Raw genomic sequence first — 19,757 nt, forward strand, 5'->3', positions numbered from 1 at the left:
ACATAATAAAATCAAACGGTTGGTAATAATTTTAAAAGTAGAAGATGAGCAACTTCTTCTTCTTCGTTAACTTCTTTTTAATCTGCATTTTACCATCAATTTACAATCTTCTTGAACCAACACCCCCTTCGTACAGAACAGGTTTGGATTACTTTACGTTATTGGGAAAGCCAAATGAAAATAGGTGTTGTCGTTGAAGTTGACCTCAAAATTCATTAAATTATGTTGTGTGCCTGTGACAGTGAGGACTGAGGAGACCCAACCTTTCCACCCTTGTAACTCGCGTTAACGCGGTTATCGTTTGCGTCGCTGAAATCATCCATTCGTAAGCCAACCCATAAATTTTCCTCCTTTAACCCAAGCGAGCATGCTCGTCCGAAGTTGCTTAAGCAGACCCTTAATTATAAACTTTCGCTAAGTTGCGTTATAATACTCACGCTGTAAGCCAGTAACCATTTTTATTATAATTTATTTATACATTTAATTTTAATTCTATCCAAGTATATAAAGACATACGTGCTACAAAACCATAGTCACCAGGAATAAATAAATGTCTCTTTGATATTGAGCACATGAACCCCCCCCCCCCCCCCCCCCCCCCGCGCGTCCTCTCGTTTGCCAACATTAATGAATCATCTAAGTGAAAGGGTCATAAATGTTCACATTTTCTAAAAAGTTTTACTGACACAAGATTTTCTTGTCTAATGGTATCAAGTAAATTACGATTGATGCATATATGAATCCAGACATTCCTAAAAGACATATATCTGGTTAAGAAAAACACTTTAATAATAAGAACTAGACAATTTTTTTTTTCTAATTTACCAATAGACACTGGTGCCTGGTGGTTGTTTACATTACAAGGTTATCATGTAAATATTGTTAGGTTACATATTTACTACACCTTTTTGGATTGATATCCATTTTAAAAATAAAAATTATCCGTATTTGATTTAGTTACCTACCCATGATGCAGTAACTACTAGTATCGCTAACTATATAACCCCAATTCTAACATTCTTCTTCTTCTTCAACTGTATCGCTAATCCTTACGTACATATCCATTTCTCATCATCAATCAATCCAGTCAACAACTTGTACATGAATCCATAGCTCCATGGACTCACACGCAGGCATGGAGTCCGACCTGCTATCTCGTCTCGCAGCTAATCATCTCTTTCTAGGTCAAATCGAACCGTTCAGAGCTTCAATCATCGCTCTTCGATCTCGAAACCCTGACCTAGCTCGCTCAATTCTCCAAACAGTTGTTGCAAATGGTGGCCGTTACGATACTATCCTGTTTGGTACTAATTGTTCTCCGGCTTTGTTAAAGTATATGTGTACTCTAGAATTACTTCAGTTTAGTGACTGTACATCGAGAGTTTGGAGCTTTGATTCTAGTGTGTTGCGTTTACGTGCTGAATTTGTGTTATATGTTCAGATTGTTGTGTCTAGGGTTTTGGAAATTAAGGGGGATAGTAATCTAGGTCAGAAGGATTTGGATGTTGTGAATTCTGATTCGGGACAACGGATTAGTGAATTAGGTGTTGATGCTGTTAAGGAGTGTTTGAGAGTGTTGGATAAGATTTTGGAAGTAGGGTTCGAGAGGTTGAGGCCGGATTTGGTTGAGTCGGAAATGCGTGAGAGTGAGGGAGAGGGGAGTTCTGGTGGCGGTGTGGATATCGAAGAAGGTGAAATGATGTGTTTGAGGGGAGTGATTTTGGGAAATGATGTTATTTTTGAGGCGTTGTGTGAGAATATAGAAAAACAGGTTGGATGGAATCAAGGGGATGATGACGGTGGTGGTGATGATTTGGGTTTGGTTGGGTCTCCTGCTGTTCGGGAAGAGGGTAGAGATGAGGATTTTAAGGTTTTTAAATTGATACAAAGATGTGTTCAGATGGTGCATTTGGATGCCGTGAAGGAGTGCTTGAAGGAGGGTGACGTTAATGGAGCCCTGCCTCATATTCAGTTTCTTCGTTTCGACTATGGGGTGGACGAAGCTGATTACCGGTATGCATGAGCCATGAGGCAGTTTATTTTCATATTGACCTTCAGATTTACAGTTTTTATGCATGCCAATACAATTTGGATTTATGCACCTTGCTAGATGTTTGCATACTCTTCTTATTTATGACACTGCACTCAGTAAAAATGCTAAACATGAAGGACATATATTTGTATCTCACTGAGCTATAAGTTATATCGACTCACCATTTATACATGAAGCCTTAGTTAACTGAAACTTGGATAGCACCTCAATTAGTTCATATGTTGATATCTTACTGGCTCAGTTCTTTTTCTTCCATTTCACAGCAATGATAACTTAAATAAGTAGTAGTCTTTATCAAGTTACTTTTTTGTTGGTTATTTATTTGTTATTGTCTTGTGATGTTGAAATAGCATGGTTTTGCAAGATCTCCTTAAGAGGGTTTTCTCAGGAATGGTAGCCTATGATGACACTTGGCTTGCCACTCGAAGTAAACTCTTGTCAGTATATGAGAAAGCACTTTCATCAAAATCCTCAAATCTTGTTCACATGATACAGGTATGAGGCTGGCATATACATCTATGTGTTACAGGCTTGCTTCATAATCACACACACATTTCTACAATACATTTGTTTGCAATAGCATACAATTCATGCACAATAATGACATGTAATTACATCATGTGCCTTTTGCAGTCCATTCAGGAGGAATTGCTCACTGATGAGATAGAGTCACATAAAGTTTCAAATGGCAATCAGATTCCACCTCCTCTTGCACGGCTTTTAATTGCACAAATGATTCCCGGTGATCAAACATCATCACTGAAGTTGGCAGTCTCTGCATGCATGAGAGACATGTATCATTATGCTCGTATCTCAGGGCTGCATGCACTTCAATGTGTCATGGATGTTGCTCTTTCTGCTGTAAAGAGGGAACAACTTCAAGAAGCTAGCAATGTATGCAAAATTCTTCAAACTCATAGTTTGTGTTAACATCAAGTCATTCTAATCTGGTTTTATGGTATTTTTATATAGATTCTTTCATTGTACCCACAACTTCAACCTCTTGTGGCTGTTATGGGCTGGGATCTTTTGCCTGGTAAAACAGATATGAGAAAGAAGTTGATGCAGCTTTTATGGACTAGTAAGTCACAAATTCTCAGGCTCGAAGAATCTTCTCTCTATGGTAATAAATCAGATGAGGTATTGTTTTCATTTCCAAATTTAATCACACAAACATATATATATATATATATATATATATGTATATAGATATATTCTTGCTTTGATATGGAGTAGTTGGTATCGAGTATAACTTGTTAAAGTTTGACAGGTGTCCTCTGTTGAACATCTTTGTGACTTCCTATGTTACCAGCTTGATCTGGCCTCTTTTGTTGCATGTGTCAATTCTGGACAATCATGGAGTCTGAAATCATCATTACTCTTGTCTGGAAAAGGGCATACGGAGCTTGAAAACCAAGATTTGCAGTTGGACCCGTTTGTTGAAAACCTAGTTTTAGAAAGATTATCGATCCATAGTCCCCTTCGAGTAAGTGTGTAAAATTTATTGTTTTTTTATCACTTCTTTTTTCCTGAATGTTACATTTTTCTCCATGAAATTATATGTGCACATCAATATGCAACAAGTTATTCTTTTCGCTCTCACATTAGGTCAAAATTACTTGTGAGCTTTCGGATAAATCCGGTCTAATAATTTAAAACTCTTGTTGTAATTGTTTGACGAGGTGTTAGTTTACTTATCTCTTTTGTACAGGTTTTGTTTGATGTAGTTCCAGACATAAGATTTCAAGATGCCATTGAGTTATTTAGCATGCAACCAATAACATCTAATTTAGCAGCCTGGAAGAGGTAGCGTCCAATTTCTTATATGGTTTAGTAAACTGAGTGTCTGCCTCAACATTTTAGGGAGTATCATTCTCATACAATGTACTTGTTATTTCAGTTAACCTATTTGTGTTACTTGTGTATATGGTAGTTAAATCATAGTGATATAGTTTATTTTCAATCTCTACATTCGAAGCCTATAATATCTTTGTTTGCTTTATGGTTTTGCTTTTCATTCATAGGGTGAAAGATGTTGAACTAATGCACATGCGTTATGCCATGGAGTCTTCTGTTCTTGCTCTTGGATCTATGGGTAATAGCAATAATAATGAAGTTAAAAGCTACCAAATGGCACTTTGTTACTTGAAAGACCTCAAGATTCACTTGGAGGCTATCAACAATATTCCACGCAAGGTTACTTATTTTTTCCCTTTTCCGTTGTTTAATTGAAAAAAGGCAATATTGCAGGCCAATCCAACTTGACTATATTCTACATACTGAATATGTTTCAACCCAAGCTGACCTGTGACCCAGCCTGCCATCTCTAATTTTCACAACCCAGGCTAATCATAACCCTTTTCAATGCTGCAGATAATGATGGTGAACATAATCATCTCACTTCTGCATATGGACGATCTATCTCGACACGTGTCATCATTTCCACCACCTACCACACATCCTGACACTAGTGAGGAAAATGGTGGTCCCTGTACTAATGAAGACAGCAATAATATGGTCATATCATTCACAGGGCGGCTTCTTAATATACTGAGGCAAAATTTACCATCATCTGTTACTGATCAGGAGATTGCAAATGATGGAAATGTCCCTACTGATGGAAAACAAGCTCTAGAATGGAGAATTTCAAAGGCAAAGTCTTTCATTGATGATTGGGAATGGCGGTTATCAATCTTGCAAAGTCTTCTTCCATTGTCCGACCGCCAGTGGAAGTGGGAAGAGGCATCAACCGTGTTACGTGCCGCCCCTTCCAAGCTGCTGAATCTGTGAGTTCGTGTATAAATAATTGAGAGATTGTTTATACGATTTTATATACAAGCTTGACCATAGTTTATTGCTTTATTATTATTAAGTTGCATGCAGAGGGAAAAGTATGACATTGGCGAAGAGGCCGTTAACCGTTTTTCCCTACCTCCAGAAGATAAAGCAACTCTTGAACTTGCTGAATGGGTGGATGGAGCCTTTAAGAAAGCATCTGTATGTACCTAACCTCTTAGTGGATATTAGTCGTCACTGTTTAAGCTTTTAAGTTTGTTTATGCAAAAAGGCTATATATTTGTGTTTTGCTAGGCTGCGGATGCTGTTTCTCGGGCTGCAGATGGAACTGCTGTGGTCCAAGAATTAGATTTTTCTACTCTTCGTGCTCAGTTAGGTCCTTTAATTGCGGTATGATATTTTCCTTCTGTCATCTCTATCTCATTTTCTGTTCCTTTGTTTAAAGTGGATTCATTTTGTTAAATGCCATGTGAGAGCTTACATTTTTATGTTTCTTGCCAGACTCTTTTATGTATCGATGTAGCTGTAGCATCTTCAAGATCTTCAACTTTGTCCCAGAAGCTTCTAGATCAGGCAAGTGAAAATTACTCTTTCCATTCCACAAAAGAATAGTTATAGGCATTATAATCCAACCTACTACTCTTGAAACACATTTATTACTTCTGGTTTCTTTTAAATGCTTATTAGAATCATATGATGCTTGTCGTAATCAATGGCGGCAATGCATAGGTTTTGCAATGATACATTTAATTAATAAATGTGATGGTACAGGCTCAAGTTATGCTGGCAGAGATCTATCCTGGTCGTGCTCCTAAGATGGGTGCTACTTATTGGGATCAAATTTATGAAATTTCAATTATTTCAGTTGCCAAACGTCTTCTTAAGCGTCTTCAAGAATTGTTGGAACAGGTGGGTATTCTCTATATGTTTTCTTAATCACAAGACGTTTGTTATACTGATATAGTTTAATTTTAAGCAACATGATTTATATACAGACCTTTCAGTATAAGTAATACCTTATTTACACGATATGATTACATTTTTAGGAAAAGTTTCCGGTACTTCAGGCTCTTTTAACAGGAGACCTAATAAATACTTCATCAAAAGATTTCCAAAGGCAAGGACATAGGGAGCGTGCTCTTGCTATGTTACATCAAATGATTGAAGATGCTCACATGGGAAAACGACAGTTTCTTAGTGGTAACCTCTTTGTTTCAAGCAGTGTAACTTTTTGATAGGAGTTTCATAGTTTGATTCTTTGATCATTTTTAGGTAAGCTTCATAATCTTGCAAGAGCTATTGCTGACGAAGAAAATGATAGAGAATCCAGGAGAGCAGAGAGTTTGTATCATGATAAAGATGGTTTGAATCATGACAAAAATGGTGTTCTAGGGCTTGGATTGAGACCCGTGAGTCAACCATCATCAGGTGGTGAAAAGTCAGTTGCTTCAACATCATATGATGTTAAAGATGCTGAAAAAAGAATATATGGCCCGTTGACTTCTAAAGCTACAACATATCTTTCTCAATTTATCCTCCATATTGCAGCAATTGGTGACATTGTTGATGGCACAGATACTACTCATGACTTCAATTATTTCTCTCTCATCTATGAATGGCCTAAAGATGTATTGTTACCTTTCCCTATCTTTCCGTCTCTTTCAAATTTTCTTATTGATTTTTCCAATTTATGTTTCCTTTTTTTACTGTTTATTTACAGCTGTTGACCCGTTTAGTGTTTGACCGGGGTAGCACTGATGCAGCTGCAAAGGTGGCAGAAATTATGTCTGCTGATTTTGTACATGAAGTGATTTCTGCATGTGTGCCCCCAATTTATCCACCTAGGTCTGGTCATGGCTGGGCAGACATTGCAGTAATTCCCACATGCCCTAAAAGTAATTCAGAATGTAAAGTTCTTTCACCTACTTCAAAAGAAGCCAAACCGAGTTCTTATTGTCCGTCCTCTGCGACACCTGGAGTTCCCCTGTACCCTCTACAGTTAGATGTTGTAAAGCATCTTGTGAAACTCTCCCCTGTTAGAGCTGTGTTAGCATGTGTTTTCGGGAGTTGTATATTATACGGTGGGGGTGACTCAACCATATCAAACACTTTAAATGAGGGCTCAGTGATGAAGCGCGATGCTGACAGACTATTCTTTGAGTTTGCACTGGATCAATCGGAGAGGTTACATGTTTATTCATTTATACTGAATTCATTTAGTTTGTAAGTGCTTTTATGTAATGATATTTAACCTTCTGTTTTAACGAGCAGATTTCCAACCTTGAATCGATGGATACAAATGCAAACTAATCTTCACCGAGTTTCAGAGGTTGCTGTAACTGCTGAACACACGTTTAATGATGGAAGTGAAGCAAAAACTTCTGTAAAGCGTTTTCGTGAGCACGATAGTGATTCTGACTTAGAACATGATGATCTGGCAGTAGGTCCCACCATATCTGTCCTTCCCGAAACCAAAAATGAAAGTGGGATTTGTCAAGATTCTCCCAAGTCAGAAAGTGTTGAAACTGATACAACAGTCTTCCTTTCTTTTGGATGGGAGAACGAAAAGCCATATGAAAAGGCTGTTGAAAGGTACAAATGTTTTTTTTTGTGTATGTTTTTATATTAATTCTGTAACATCGTCTAAACTTCTTGGTGTTGCTCACTCCATATCATTAATGAAAAATTTAGATTGATAGAAGAAGGAAAGTTAATGGATGCTCTTGCTCTTTCTGATCGATGCTTACGCGATGGTGCTTTAGATCATTTACTCAAATTATTAATTGAACGTGAAGAGGAAGATCATGCCGTTTATAATCGATCCGGTCATTCGACTTTTAGGATACCAAGTTATAGCTGGCAGTATTGCCTAAGGTTGAAAGATAAACAACTTGCAGCAAAACTTGCCCTCAAGTATGTGTACTGGAATTGTTTTTTAATTCTTATGCTTGAAAAGTAATTGATATCAGAACTAGAGAAAGTTTCTGATTCGTAAATGTTTTCTTGCATTGCAGATATTTGCATAGATGGGAGTTAGATGCTGCTTTGGATGTTCTCACCATGTGCCACTGTCACTTGCTGGAAAATGATCCTTTTAAAAATGAGGTTTTTATTACCAACTTATGCTATATAAGTTGTAAAGATGGCAATTATGAATAATAGGTTTACTGGGGTTGTGCTTTATCTCCAATGTGTCAAATAAAAAATATAGCTAAAAGGGGAATGGATTGAAAGTCACCCAAAGTTTATTTCAATGCATACATCTTACATCCTCCTAAACCACTTTATTCAAAGCTTTAGATTTTTATTGAAAAAATCATTTGTTACTTATAAAAGATTTTAATAAAATGGACAAAAAGTTTCACACATGCGTGTTATGTGTACTGTGTACAGGTTGTTCAAAGAAGACAAGCTTTAATGCGATACAGTCATATACTATCTGCAGATGAGCGTTACAATAGCTGGCAAGAGGTTAACTATTTTCTTAATAAAAAAAATCTATGATATGTTAAACTGTTAATAATTATTCTTGTTAATTGCTAACCACCATTTGTGATCCACTTTTTTTGATTCATTAGATTGAGGCAGAGTGTAAGGAAGATCCCGAGGGTCTAGCCCTTAGGTTAGCTGAAAAGGGAGCTGTTTCTGCTGCTTTAGAAGTTGCTGAAAGTGCAGGGTTATCAATAGAACTTCGTAGAGAACTTCAGGGTCGTCAACTTGTAAAACTTCTAACAGCCGACCCGATAACTGGTGGTGGGCCTGCTGAAGCTTCACGATTTCTGTCTTCTCTGCGTGATTCAAAAGATGCTCTCCCAGTTGCGATGGGAGCAATGCAGCAATTGCCCAACCTTCAATCCAAACAATTGCTTGTAAGTAAACAGTGCAAAATGGGTGGGTTGGATTGGGTAATGGATCACAACTGGGACAGGTCAAAACAGCAGTTTTAAAGCTGGGCAAACAACTCGGGTTGGGCTTATACTTTGTTTTTCAGTTATTAAGCATATGTTTGTTTCTGTTTGAAGGTTCATTTTTTCTTGAAAAGAAAAGACAACAACTTAACCGAACCTGAGCTTTCCCGCCTTAATTTGTGGGCCCTAGGTCTTCGTGTGTTGGCGGTCCTGCCTTTGCTATGGCAACAAAGATGCTCTTCCTTGCACGAGCATCCTCAACTGATTGTTGAAGTTTTGCTGATGCGTAAGCAACTGCAATCTGCTTCTATGGTACCTTAAACAACAAGACCTCTCTTTGTATATAATAATCACATACCAATGTCACATAACATTTGGTGTTAATTAATTTGTTTTCAGATACTTAAAGAATTCCCATCACTAAGAGACAACAATAAAATCCTCACATATGCTGCTAAAGCAATTTCAGTTACCATAAGCCCGACTCGACGTGAGTCACGGATACAAGTTTCAGGCCCCAAAACAAAGCAAAAATCAGGAACCCCTACACGCTCATCTTTTTCTAATAGTTTAAGTAACTTTCAAAAGGAGGCTCGCAGGGCTTTCTCTTGGAACCCAAGAAATAGTGCAGAGAAAACCACTCCTAAAGAAGTTCAGAGGAAAAGGAAAGGGTCGGGACTCGCACAAACGGATAGAGCTACTTGGGAAGCAATGGCTGGGATTCAAGAAGATCGCGTTTCATCATACACAATGGACGGTCAAGATCGTCTTCCTTCAGTTTCTATTGCTGATCAGTGGATGCTCACTGGTGATATAAATAAAGATGAAGCTGTTCGGTCTTCTCATCACTATGAAAGTGCACCCGATATCATTCTCTTCAAGGTACACGTAATTTAATATATAAAATAACTTATTAACATGTAACGAGTTCACTAATGGAATTTTATACATTATATAGGAACTGCTTTCTCTATGCTCAGATGAGAGTTCATCAGCAAAAGGTGCTTTGGATTTATGTGTTAACCAAATGAGAAATGTGTTAAGCTCTCAACACTTGCCTGAAAACGCATCAATGGAAACTATTGGTCGAGCTTATCATGCTACTGAGACATTTGTTCAGGTATCCATGGTTTCTTTTAATGATTAAATGATTATACATAGCTATATATGAACCAATAGCAAGCTTGTCTGGTGTATGCAGGGGCTTTTATATGCTAAATCTCAACTTAGAAAGCTTGAGGTTTCTGGTTATACTGACAGAAATAAAGACATTGAGGACACATCCTCTGACGCAGGCAGCTCTAGTGTTGGTAGTCAGTCAACTGATGAGCTGTCTGAAGTCCTATCACAAGCTGACATGTGGCTCAGGCGAGCTGAGCTGTTGCAAAGTCTTTTGGGATATGGAATTGCTGCTTCTCTTGATGATATTGCTGACAAAGAATCATCTGCACGATTGCGTGATCGATTAGTTCTTGAAGAACGATATAGCATGGCTGTGTATACTTGTAAGAAGTGTAAGGTATGCATGATATATACCCATATTTCAATTTTAAATATCAGTTTTTCTGTTATCTAATGTATTAATTCTTTGTAAGATTGATGCATTTGCTGTATGGAATGCGTGGGGACTTGCTTTAATTCGAATGGAACACTATGCTCAAGCTCGTGTCAAATTCAAGTATGTTAACCTCAGATTCTCACAGATCTATACTTGTAAAACCTTTCTGTATCAAGTTCTTTGATTATAAATTGCTTATTATTGTTCACAGGCAAGCACTTCAATTGTATAAAGATGACCCTGCACCAGTTATTCAAGATATTATTAATACAATTGAAGGAGGTCCGCCAGCTGACGTGTCATCCGTTCGTTCCATGTAAGAAAGGTTACCAACTTAATGCTATTAAGATCATATTATTAAGATTGTATTACTAACTTCAATTAATGCTGAAGGTACGAGCATTTGGCGAAAAGTGCACCTGCAATTTTGGATGATTCTCTTTCTGCTGACTCATATCTTAATGTTTTATACATGCCATCTACATTTCCACGATCTGAGAGATCCAGAAGATTACAAGCTTCAGATGGTAATTCTGTTAGTATTTCAGAATTTGAAGACGTTCCACGCAGCAACCTGGATTCCATTAGATACCTTGAATGTGTTAACTATTTGCAAGAATTTACACGCAAGGACTTGCTTGATTTTATGTTTAAGCATGGCCATTACAAGGATGCCTGCATGCTGTTTTTTCCTGAAAACGACGTTCCTTCGCCACCTCAACAACCGCAACCTGCCATGTCATCATCGGCCCCACAGAAACCAGATCCACTTGCAACTGATTATGGAACAGTTGATGATTTGTGCGATCTGTGCATTGGTTATGGAGCCATGTCTGTTTTAGAGGAAGTAATGGCTTCTAGAATGTCATCCACAGAAACAGTTGTTGTGGCGGTGAAGCAGTACACATCAGCTGCACTTAACCGCATTTGTGTGTTCTGTGAAACTTATAAGCATTTCAACTACCTTTACAGATTCCAAGTAATTCCTATGTTCTGTTGAGTTGAATCTGTCAGAACATATAATTCCCTACTAATAATATCTTTAATTGTATATTAATGATTCAGGTGATAGGTCAGGACCATGTGGCTGCTGGACTTTGTTGTATCCAGTTATTTGTGAATTCATCTGCCCTGGATGAAGCTATAAAACACTTGGAAAATGCAAAGGTAACAGACACTTTTGAATCATTAATTACATCCTGTGTGCTTAATTACCTTACTTTTGCATGTGAAGATGCATTTTGATGAAGCATTGACAGCAAGATCTAAAACTGGTGGCTCAACTAAAGTTGTCACCAAGGGTATTCGTGGAAAAAGCGCATCACAAAAACTTACAGAAGAAGGATTAGTGAAGTTTTCTGCCCGAGTTGCAATGCAGGTAGTTTGTTGTAGGATTTTGTGTCTTGCCACTTATGCATTTTGAGACATGCTAACATGTTCTTCATTGCAGGTGGATGTTATAAAATCCTTTAATGTTACAGATGGACCCCAATGGAAATACTCTCTTTTCGGAAATCCAAATGACCCAGAAACTTTTAAGAGGAGATGTGTGATAGCAGAAACTCTTGTTGAGAAGAACTTTGACTTAGCTTTCCAAGTGATTTATGAGTTCAATCTTTCTGGTAGCTACTGCATCATGAGTCATACCACTCAATTCAGTCTTAGTAGTATTTTAAATAAATTAGTTACAATATTCTTATTCTCTGAATTGATGTGAAATTCCAGCTGTTGATATATATGCTGGTGTGGCGGCATCACTTGCTGATAGAAAGAGAGGTGGTCAGTTAACTGAGTTCTTTAGAAATATTAAGGGCACAATTGAAGATGAAGATTGGGACCAGGTAATTAATCAGAAGCTTACTCTTAGCACAGTGGAAATTAGTAATTCCACATGATTAAGATAACATAATTGGTGTTTGGATGTAGGTTTTGGGAGCAGCTATTAATGTATACGCCAACAAACATAAGGAACGTCCCGATCGTCTTATTGACATGCTAACTAGCAGCCACAGGTTAAATTTTTCATACACTAAATACCATGTGCTTAAAAATGAAACTTGTTCTGAAAATCTAATACATTATTGGAATTCAGGAAGGTTTTGGCTTGTGTGGTGTGTGGTCGCCTTAAAAGTGCTTTTCAGATTGCTTCTAGAAGTGGAAGCGTGGCTGATGTTCAGTATGTTGCACACCAGGTATGCATTTTGCATCTTAATGTTTGGTAACAATTTGTTTGAATTTATATAAAATATGCATGTTAAACTAAGCTAATAACACGGATGAATGCTGCAGGCGTTACATGCAAATGCACTTCCAGTGCTTGATATGTGCAAACAATGGTTGGCTCAGTACATGTAAAGTGTGGCCCACCAACCCCGAAAGCCGGTTTTATTAGGTTTGTAAAGTCCAATGCACATTTTATAGCATTTGGCAATCAAGGGAAAAAAGATTTGTGTTTGTGCAGAAGAGAAGCTAGAAGAGGTGTATATATCATTCGGACTGTTTGTGAATTTTCAACACCATGATGTAAGTTTTGCCTTCATTTTGATCTATAGGTGAAGGGTAGATGATATTTGACTTTTTGGTGTCAAAATTTACTACATTTTGGAAAAATAAAAGTTGTCTTGCTTTGGTAAACATTCATTTACAGAAACTATCTGTGGCTGGTTTTTAAGATTGAATTTTGAGATGACTTTCTTGAGGTCAAACATGTCTCTAGACCTTATGATGCTTGTGCTTTTTATTGCGTGATTATTGATTTTCCATGAAAAGTAAATAGACTTTTGGGAACAATGAATATAATCCATGCAACCACGCGTAGTACACATGTATTAAAAAATTTAACAATAATTGAGAAATAAATTTTAATTAAAGGAAAATTGTTCCTACACCTAGATATTCAGAGTCAACGTTGATAAGGGTTGACAATTAAGACATTATTGATATGTTAACTGTTGGATAAAGAAACAACTTGTTTGTAAGATATGTAGTAATCTTATGATAATCTTTTTTAAGTTTTATGTATTGGAAATTATTCAATTGCAGAATTCGAAAGCGCATCTTATTATCGTTTTTAGAGCATCATGCACCATATGATCTAGCCTAGCCTTTGCGCTATGTTGTCACTTGACACCTAAAAGTTCCTATATACTATACTAGGATAATAACTCGTATTACACACAGGTGGAAAACATATCAAAAACAATATAAAATGTAAAAAAACATATTCAATCAACACAAATATTTGACATAAGTTTTTTATCAGCAGATATTACAAAAGATGTTAAACAATGTCTAGGAAATACTTTATAAATAAATAATTCAGTAAATAAGGAATAATATAACATAAATGAACCATTATACCTAAAAAAAACAAAAAAAACACATTAGTAACAGATTTTGTAATATTATTTGAAAACTAAGCTTACAAATACAAACTAGTTTAAAACTTATATTTTCACCCGTGTAGAGTTTTCGTACAAATACCTTTTGAAACAAAAAATGTCGGTTATAGATGAGGCGAAAAATCTGGTTACAAACGATGGGGAGCGTTATGATTTTTGAACGAAGCATGTGCATTTTAAAGAAGAAACGATGAACAATTTAAACCTAGTAAATTTAATAAGTTTTATAATTCTAACAATAATTGGAATAATTAATATCATAATTACATTAATAAGTTACAAAAATATAAAAGTCAATACCATTGATTAAAATTTTATTGTGAAACATGTGGAAAATAGATTTATAGAAGGTTGATGACATGGAAGCCTATGTGGACAACTTAGGTGAAGGGCATGTGAACAAAATTGTGTTGCTTTAATATATTAGTTAGATGTCCAGCCAAATTAACGAGTGACACTTTTTAAGTTTTTAATTGTGACACCTATAAAAAGTTTACCAGCAAAAAAACCAAAGCTGATGCAATTATTAATTAATAGGAGTGCTATAAGGATTCTTAAAAAATATTATTTCATACTGCAGTTAAAACAAAGTTCTCCAATGCCTACTAGAGTCCGTGATTTTGTAACACAAGTTTGTTAAATTGACTTTGATTCGGTGACGGAATTAGAAACTTTTGTGAAGAAAGGGAAATTGGTGAAGCTAAAATAGGTCGGGTCAAGAATTGCCGACTAAAATTTAGAAACTGTCAAACACATTAGCAAACAAACAAACAATAAACCAATAACAAACTAAAATTGAATTATTAAAATTAAATGAAGAAGCTAGAAGACGAAATATATCGTTTTATTCCTGTTGTGGTGGACCGTGGGTTGAAAAAGGAAGAAAAGACTTTCATATACCCCACCTGCTTCCTCCAAATTGTGCCCCCTGATGCCCTGCAATGGCTTCTTTTTCCACAAATCTTACTCGACTTTATACGGAGTTATACATGTTTGTATCCAAGGGTGAGCATCAAAATGAGGTCAACCCGTTTATGACATGTATAAAACATTTACGTCGTCCTGTTAAATAGGTTATAGGTCGACATGTCACGTTTATGACTACTATTTTAAAGCTTTATAACTAATTAAGTATATTATAATTAAACATAGTTTGTAACTTTTGTAAGTTTTATTTTTATGACGCTAAGCGCGTCTTATAATTCCTAACCTTTTTTACTAAGTCGTGTCAATAATCTTATTAAACGTGCCGGATCATTCATTTAATTGAATTTCTCATATTTAATCAGCTAATCATATTAAATGTGTGGTGTGATCCATGCTATGAACCGAGTACATGTAATTTAGCTAAAGGTATCTGTGCTTAGATTCAGTAGTTTGTTAAACACATTATGTCAAACATAATCTTGAATTAAAAACCGATCGTGCGCATAGATCGATGATTCGATTCGGTTACAGGCTTAAAATGGCTTAGAAAAAAGAACAGTTAATTGATCATCCCTGTATGGAAAGATCGGTCAAACTGGAAATACATTAATATTTCTGGAAGGTCATAAAAATCATTTAAATTATCCCCCATGAAGTAAGCAACAGTTTAAATCTTGTATTTCCAAAAACAGAAAGTCAAATCTTCCCTTGTTAACTATATTATCTTTTCCCTAACGTGGTGCTTCTTTTAAATACATTTTATAATCCATTTTATAAATATAGTTAAAACAACTATTATATATATCACAACAAAATACTACAAGTTCCAACTACTAGCCAGAGATGGGAGAGATGTTATCGGAGACTCGATCACCGATGCCATTGTTGTATAGGCGTCATTCAAGCAGGGAGGTGTTGAAGAACTTGGCTTCTGTCTCGAGTAGCCTTTTGCCGGCATTTGGAACACTCGTTGGCGAAGATTCTCCGCATCTTAACAAATATGTCATTGCACCTTACGACCGTAGATATCGGTACGTTTTTAAAATTTGTGTAAGATTTTTTTCGATGTAAGTTTTGGATTACATCGAAACAGAAGGCAAGCGGATAACAATCTGCGCTGCTACCAAAATTTTAAAAATAATGGTTCATAAGAAAAGAAAAATAAGGAATTTATGGATGAGATTTAAATTTAAGGTGGGCGCAAAAGGCTCGACCATCAGGATTGTTGTATTAGCGGCTACAAAAACTTGTGATCCATAACCTTCAAGAGGCGGTATAGTGGCAACTGGCAAGCACCTAATACTTGTTTTCTACATAACCTCTTGAAGATCGCCTATCATGCACAAGCTGTGATTTAACTAACCTAGTTCGCTGTGCCATGAGTGTTTCGAAAACAGATTCTCATGGTTATAACACGTGAACCGAATCTTATAATTCTATTCATTTTCAATTGATATTCTGAGCATCTTATGATTCTATTTGAATCGTAAAATGTTTTAACTTGTGGAGGTCGGACTCTTGCGGGTCCTGTCAAACTGGTTTTTGGTGAGCCCAATTGCTTTTAGATGGACCGAAGCAATCTACCAATATGTGTTATTGGCCCAGCCTAAATGGGCCTACTAGTTTGTTTTTAACATTGTAAATTTTGGTGAGCCAAATTTAAGGCCGTCCCAACCGCTCGTCGCTTGCTCGGAAACTACTCAGAAAATGTTCGCTCGTTTTTTTCTCTCGATTGTAAACGAGCCGTTCTGCTCGGTTCGGTTCGGCTCGGATATTTTTAATTTTTTTATATATAATTATATATGAACAAATATATAAATATATAGATAACACACATAAAATATAAGTATACAATTTTTTAAACCATTTAAAAGTTTTTCCTATTATGTCAATTTTATAGTTTTATTAGTTCGATTAATTTTCAGAATATTAAATTTTTTTTTACATGTTCATTATATTAAAAAACTCAGTTCAAACTTCTTTCTTCTAAAAATTTACAACATATTATACGTTTGTCTAAACACTACTAATTTGTTTATAAAATATATTATTTACAGCATTCAAACTTGTTTCTTATTGAAAATTTTAAAGTGAAAAAGAATTAAAAAAATGCTCGAAATCACTCGATGTTCGATCGAAAAGTTCTTGATTGATATTGGCTCGTTTCGTTTTTCGCTCGATCTAAATTTCAGCCGTACGATTCGGTTGTAAACGAGCCAAGCAACGAGCAAGCCTTCGCTCGGTTCGGCTCGTGAAGTCCTAGCCAAATTACATCGAGTTTAAATATGCTTGATGAAAAGAAAAAAATAAAATAATAATAATAATAATAATAATAATATCTAACAAGTAATGATACTGTCATCGTGTCACATGTGGAGTTTAGGGCTATAATGCTCAAATCAAATTGTTAATTTGCTATAAAGCTATATTTGAGTCTTTTACAAATTAATTATTTATTTATTGAATTTATTTGGGTCAAGAATTTCATATATGATATGAAATATTCTCCCATGTATTTAGAGCATCCACACTCATAAACCAATTGAAACCTCCATCTTATCGTCATATCTTACTTTAACCATTTCTTTAAAAAATCCCACTTTTTACTCCACTTATAAACCAATAAAAATCTCCACCTCATCTTCCACATCATTACCTACTTTTACTTCTATATAATAAAAAGAGAGAATCAAGAGAAAACTAACATTTAAAGAGAAAACTAAAAAACTCCTAAAAACTCCTAAAAAATTATTTTTAATTAAAAATAAAAAAAATATTTTCAAAATTCTGTTTTAGCCATTATTCTTATATTTTCTTATATTTCACTCGAAAAATATAAAAAAACAAAAATAAATAAAAAAAACCGCTGTAATGCACATACGTATTACTGTGCGATACCGTTGTATTACACATGTGTATTACTATGTATTTTTGAGTTTAATAGTGTTTTATTGCATATATTCAATATTTGTGTATTGTATATGTGTAGTAGTGTTGTATTATATGGAAAAAAATAATAGTAAAATAAAAGTCGATGTGGTACACATATGCGTTAATGTTGTATTACACATACGTACTAATGTGTATTCGATGTGTGAGTCTTATATTGCATATATACAATAGTGTGTATCAAATATGTGCAATAATGTTGTATTCTATGCAATACAAACACTTTTGCATATATGCAATGCACACTATTACACATGCGCACTATACCGATAAGATTACCGACAAGTTTTTCTTTTTTTGAACCAATAACAACATATAAGAATAATGAAAAAAAAAAAGAAACTTCAAAAAAAATTTTAAAAAAAAGTTAAAAATAGTTTTTTAGGAGTTTTTAAGTTTTTCTCTTTAAGAGGAGTTTTCACTAGAACCCACCCCATATAATAAATATGTATATATATATGATTTGCGTGTAGTGGTTGTGGTGGAGCCAGTGGTTGTGGTGGAGCCACTACAAACCCACATTTCAAAAGTTTGAGAATACAAATAAACACCTCCACAAACGTTTGTCTCCAACCGCAAACTTTTGTTTGCACCATTCCATGTCAACAAAAACCTCCACACAAACACCGATGAAGATGTTCTTAATATGAATATGATATGGATATTTATAGTTCAGTTTGTACACAAAAATCAAATCATTGACCGATTGACAGCAGAAACCGAACCAAGCTATTAGTAACGGTTTGGGTTCATAAAGCATGTTGTATATATTGAGAAAATAATAAATTCCAAGTATCTCAAATGCTAACCAACTGATAAATATCATATGCCATATATAAGTAACTTTACGAGTCAAAAGTTTTCCGGTTCATATAAGACTTTTTGCATCATGATATTTTATGAGAAACCAACAATTCAAATAGAAATAAACTTAACAACCACAAAAAAGTGATAAATATAACTTTTATCAATATCACCCCACCAGAAAATGGATTCATAATATAACCGCATGGATAAGCTCACACTAATATGTCAATTTAGGATTTTTACACTTGTTTTTTCTCTCTAAACCAAAACGATTCCATTCTAGCCAAGCCAAATCAAGGAACCACACCAAGTTAGAGTACAAACTTAGCCTAAAATTGTTGCATGCAGGTGGTGGCAAGCCTTTCTTGTCTTATTAGTAATATACTCGGCATGGTCATCCCCTTTCGAGCTAGCTTTCAAAAAAGGCGTGACTGGCCTTCTCATGTACATTGATCTAGTAGTCGACTTGTTCTTTACCATTGATATCATCTTAACGTTCTTCGTCGCATACTTAGACAAGTCAACATATCTCCTAGTCGACGATCACAAAAAGATCGCCACACGGTAATATTAACTCCAAACATTGATTAATTGTATGTCTCATAGAAACCATTAATCTAAATGATGTTTACATTTTAGGTATGTCACACACATGATGTTCCCGATGAATATCGCCTCCACGTTGCCATTTCAATCCATCTACCGCATCTTCACTGGAAAACTCCATCATGGGCAGATCTTTGGGTTCCTCAATTTACTCCGATTGTGGCGGCTACGACGTGTTAGCGCACTTTTCTCGAGATTAGAGAAAGATACTAGATTCAGCTATTTCTAGACACGTTATATTAAGTTAATATGTGTATGTGTTGGCTTTACTTATATTTTTGGAAGTTATTGTACTTCTAGGAACTTAGCAAGTTCACTTGGATGTCAAGCAAACTATATAGAGTTTGGTGTAAAACAATAAATAACACAAGCAGCACCGTGAACTTACCCCTCAGAAAGGGACAGAGGGGTCCTCTTTGGGGTAACCCTCCGGTGTGAGAATAAGAGATTGTAGGAGAAGATAATAATAATCTGAGAGTGAGTAAGGAATTGGAATGTATTTTCTTGCTTCCAGATTTTCGTTCTTGAAATAACCTCTGTTTGATTCACAGTTGTATGTCTGATAACCCAGACGCCACAATCTCCCCCAGCAAACGCCGTGTAAAATCATTAGTCATGTCCACTTTGAAGAAGACCGGCAAGGGAAAACGGGCTGCTGAGGCCTCGTCGGAGGAGGTGGGAAGGGCAAGACAGTGAAGAGGTGGGATGAGATTCCCTGCAAGTTGAGACAGTCTGATTTCGACAATCTCATC

General features: G+C 35.8%; 1 protein-coding gene and 1 pseudogene across 1 annotated transcript; both read left to right on the top strand.

The window, feature by feature from the left end:
* The first annotated feature begins 1,098 nt into the window (after positions 1–1,098).
* LOC143564513 (uncharacterized) lies at positions 1,099–12,869 on the top strand. Its single transcript, XM_077051768.1, has 34 exons — positions 1,099–2,013; positions 2,404–2,548; positions 2,687–2,947; positions 3,026–3,193; positions 3,324–3,539; positions 3,765–3,859; positions 4,078–4,249; positions 4,427–4,839; positions 4,927–5,050; positions 5,144–5,239; positions 5,351–5,422; positions 5,621–5,758; positions 5,896–6,049; positions 6,122–6,477; positions 6,570–7,033; positions 7,121–7,441; positions 7,541–7,762; positions 7,864–7,954; positions 8,243–8,320; positions 8,428–8,718; positions 8,872–9,069; positions 9,157–9,639; positions 9,716–9,877; positions 9,959–10,276; positions 10,353–10,435; positions 10,527–10,631; positions 10,709–11,294; positions 11,381–11,482; positions 11,550–11,693; positions 11,766–11,937; positions 12,041–12,156; positions 12,242–12,327; positions 12,408–12,507; positions 12,605–12,869. Exons 1-34 carry the CDS (start codon positions 1,118–1,120, stop codon positions 12,668–12,670), a joined length of 7,494 nt encoding a protein of 2,497 aa, XP_076907883.1. The 5' UTR covers positions 1,099–1,117; the 3' UTR covers positions 12,671–12,869.
* A 2,617-nt stretch (positions 12,870–15,486) lies between these two features.
* LOC143564522 (potassium channel KAT3-like) overlaps positions 15,487–19,757 on the top strand; it is a 31,599-nt pseudogene continuing 27,328 nt past the window's right edge.

This window comes from Bidens hawaiensis, unplaced genomic scaffold (assembly GCF_021521415.1).
Source record: "Bidens hawaiensis isolate Kalapana, Puna unplaced genomic scaffold, B.hawaiensis_p1.1 tig00022011_1, whole genome shotgun sequence".
Lineage (NCBI taxonomy): Eukaryota > Viridiplantae > Streptophyta > Magnoliopsida > Asterales > Asteraceae > Bidens > Bidens hawaiensis.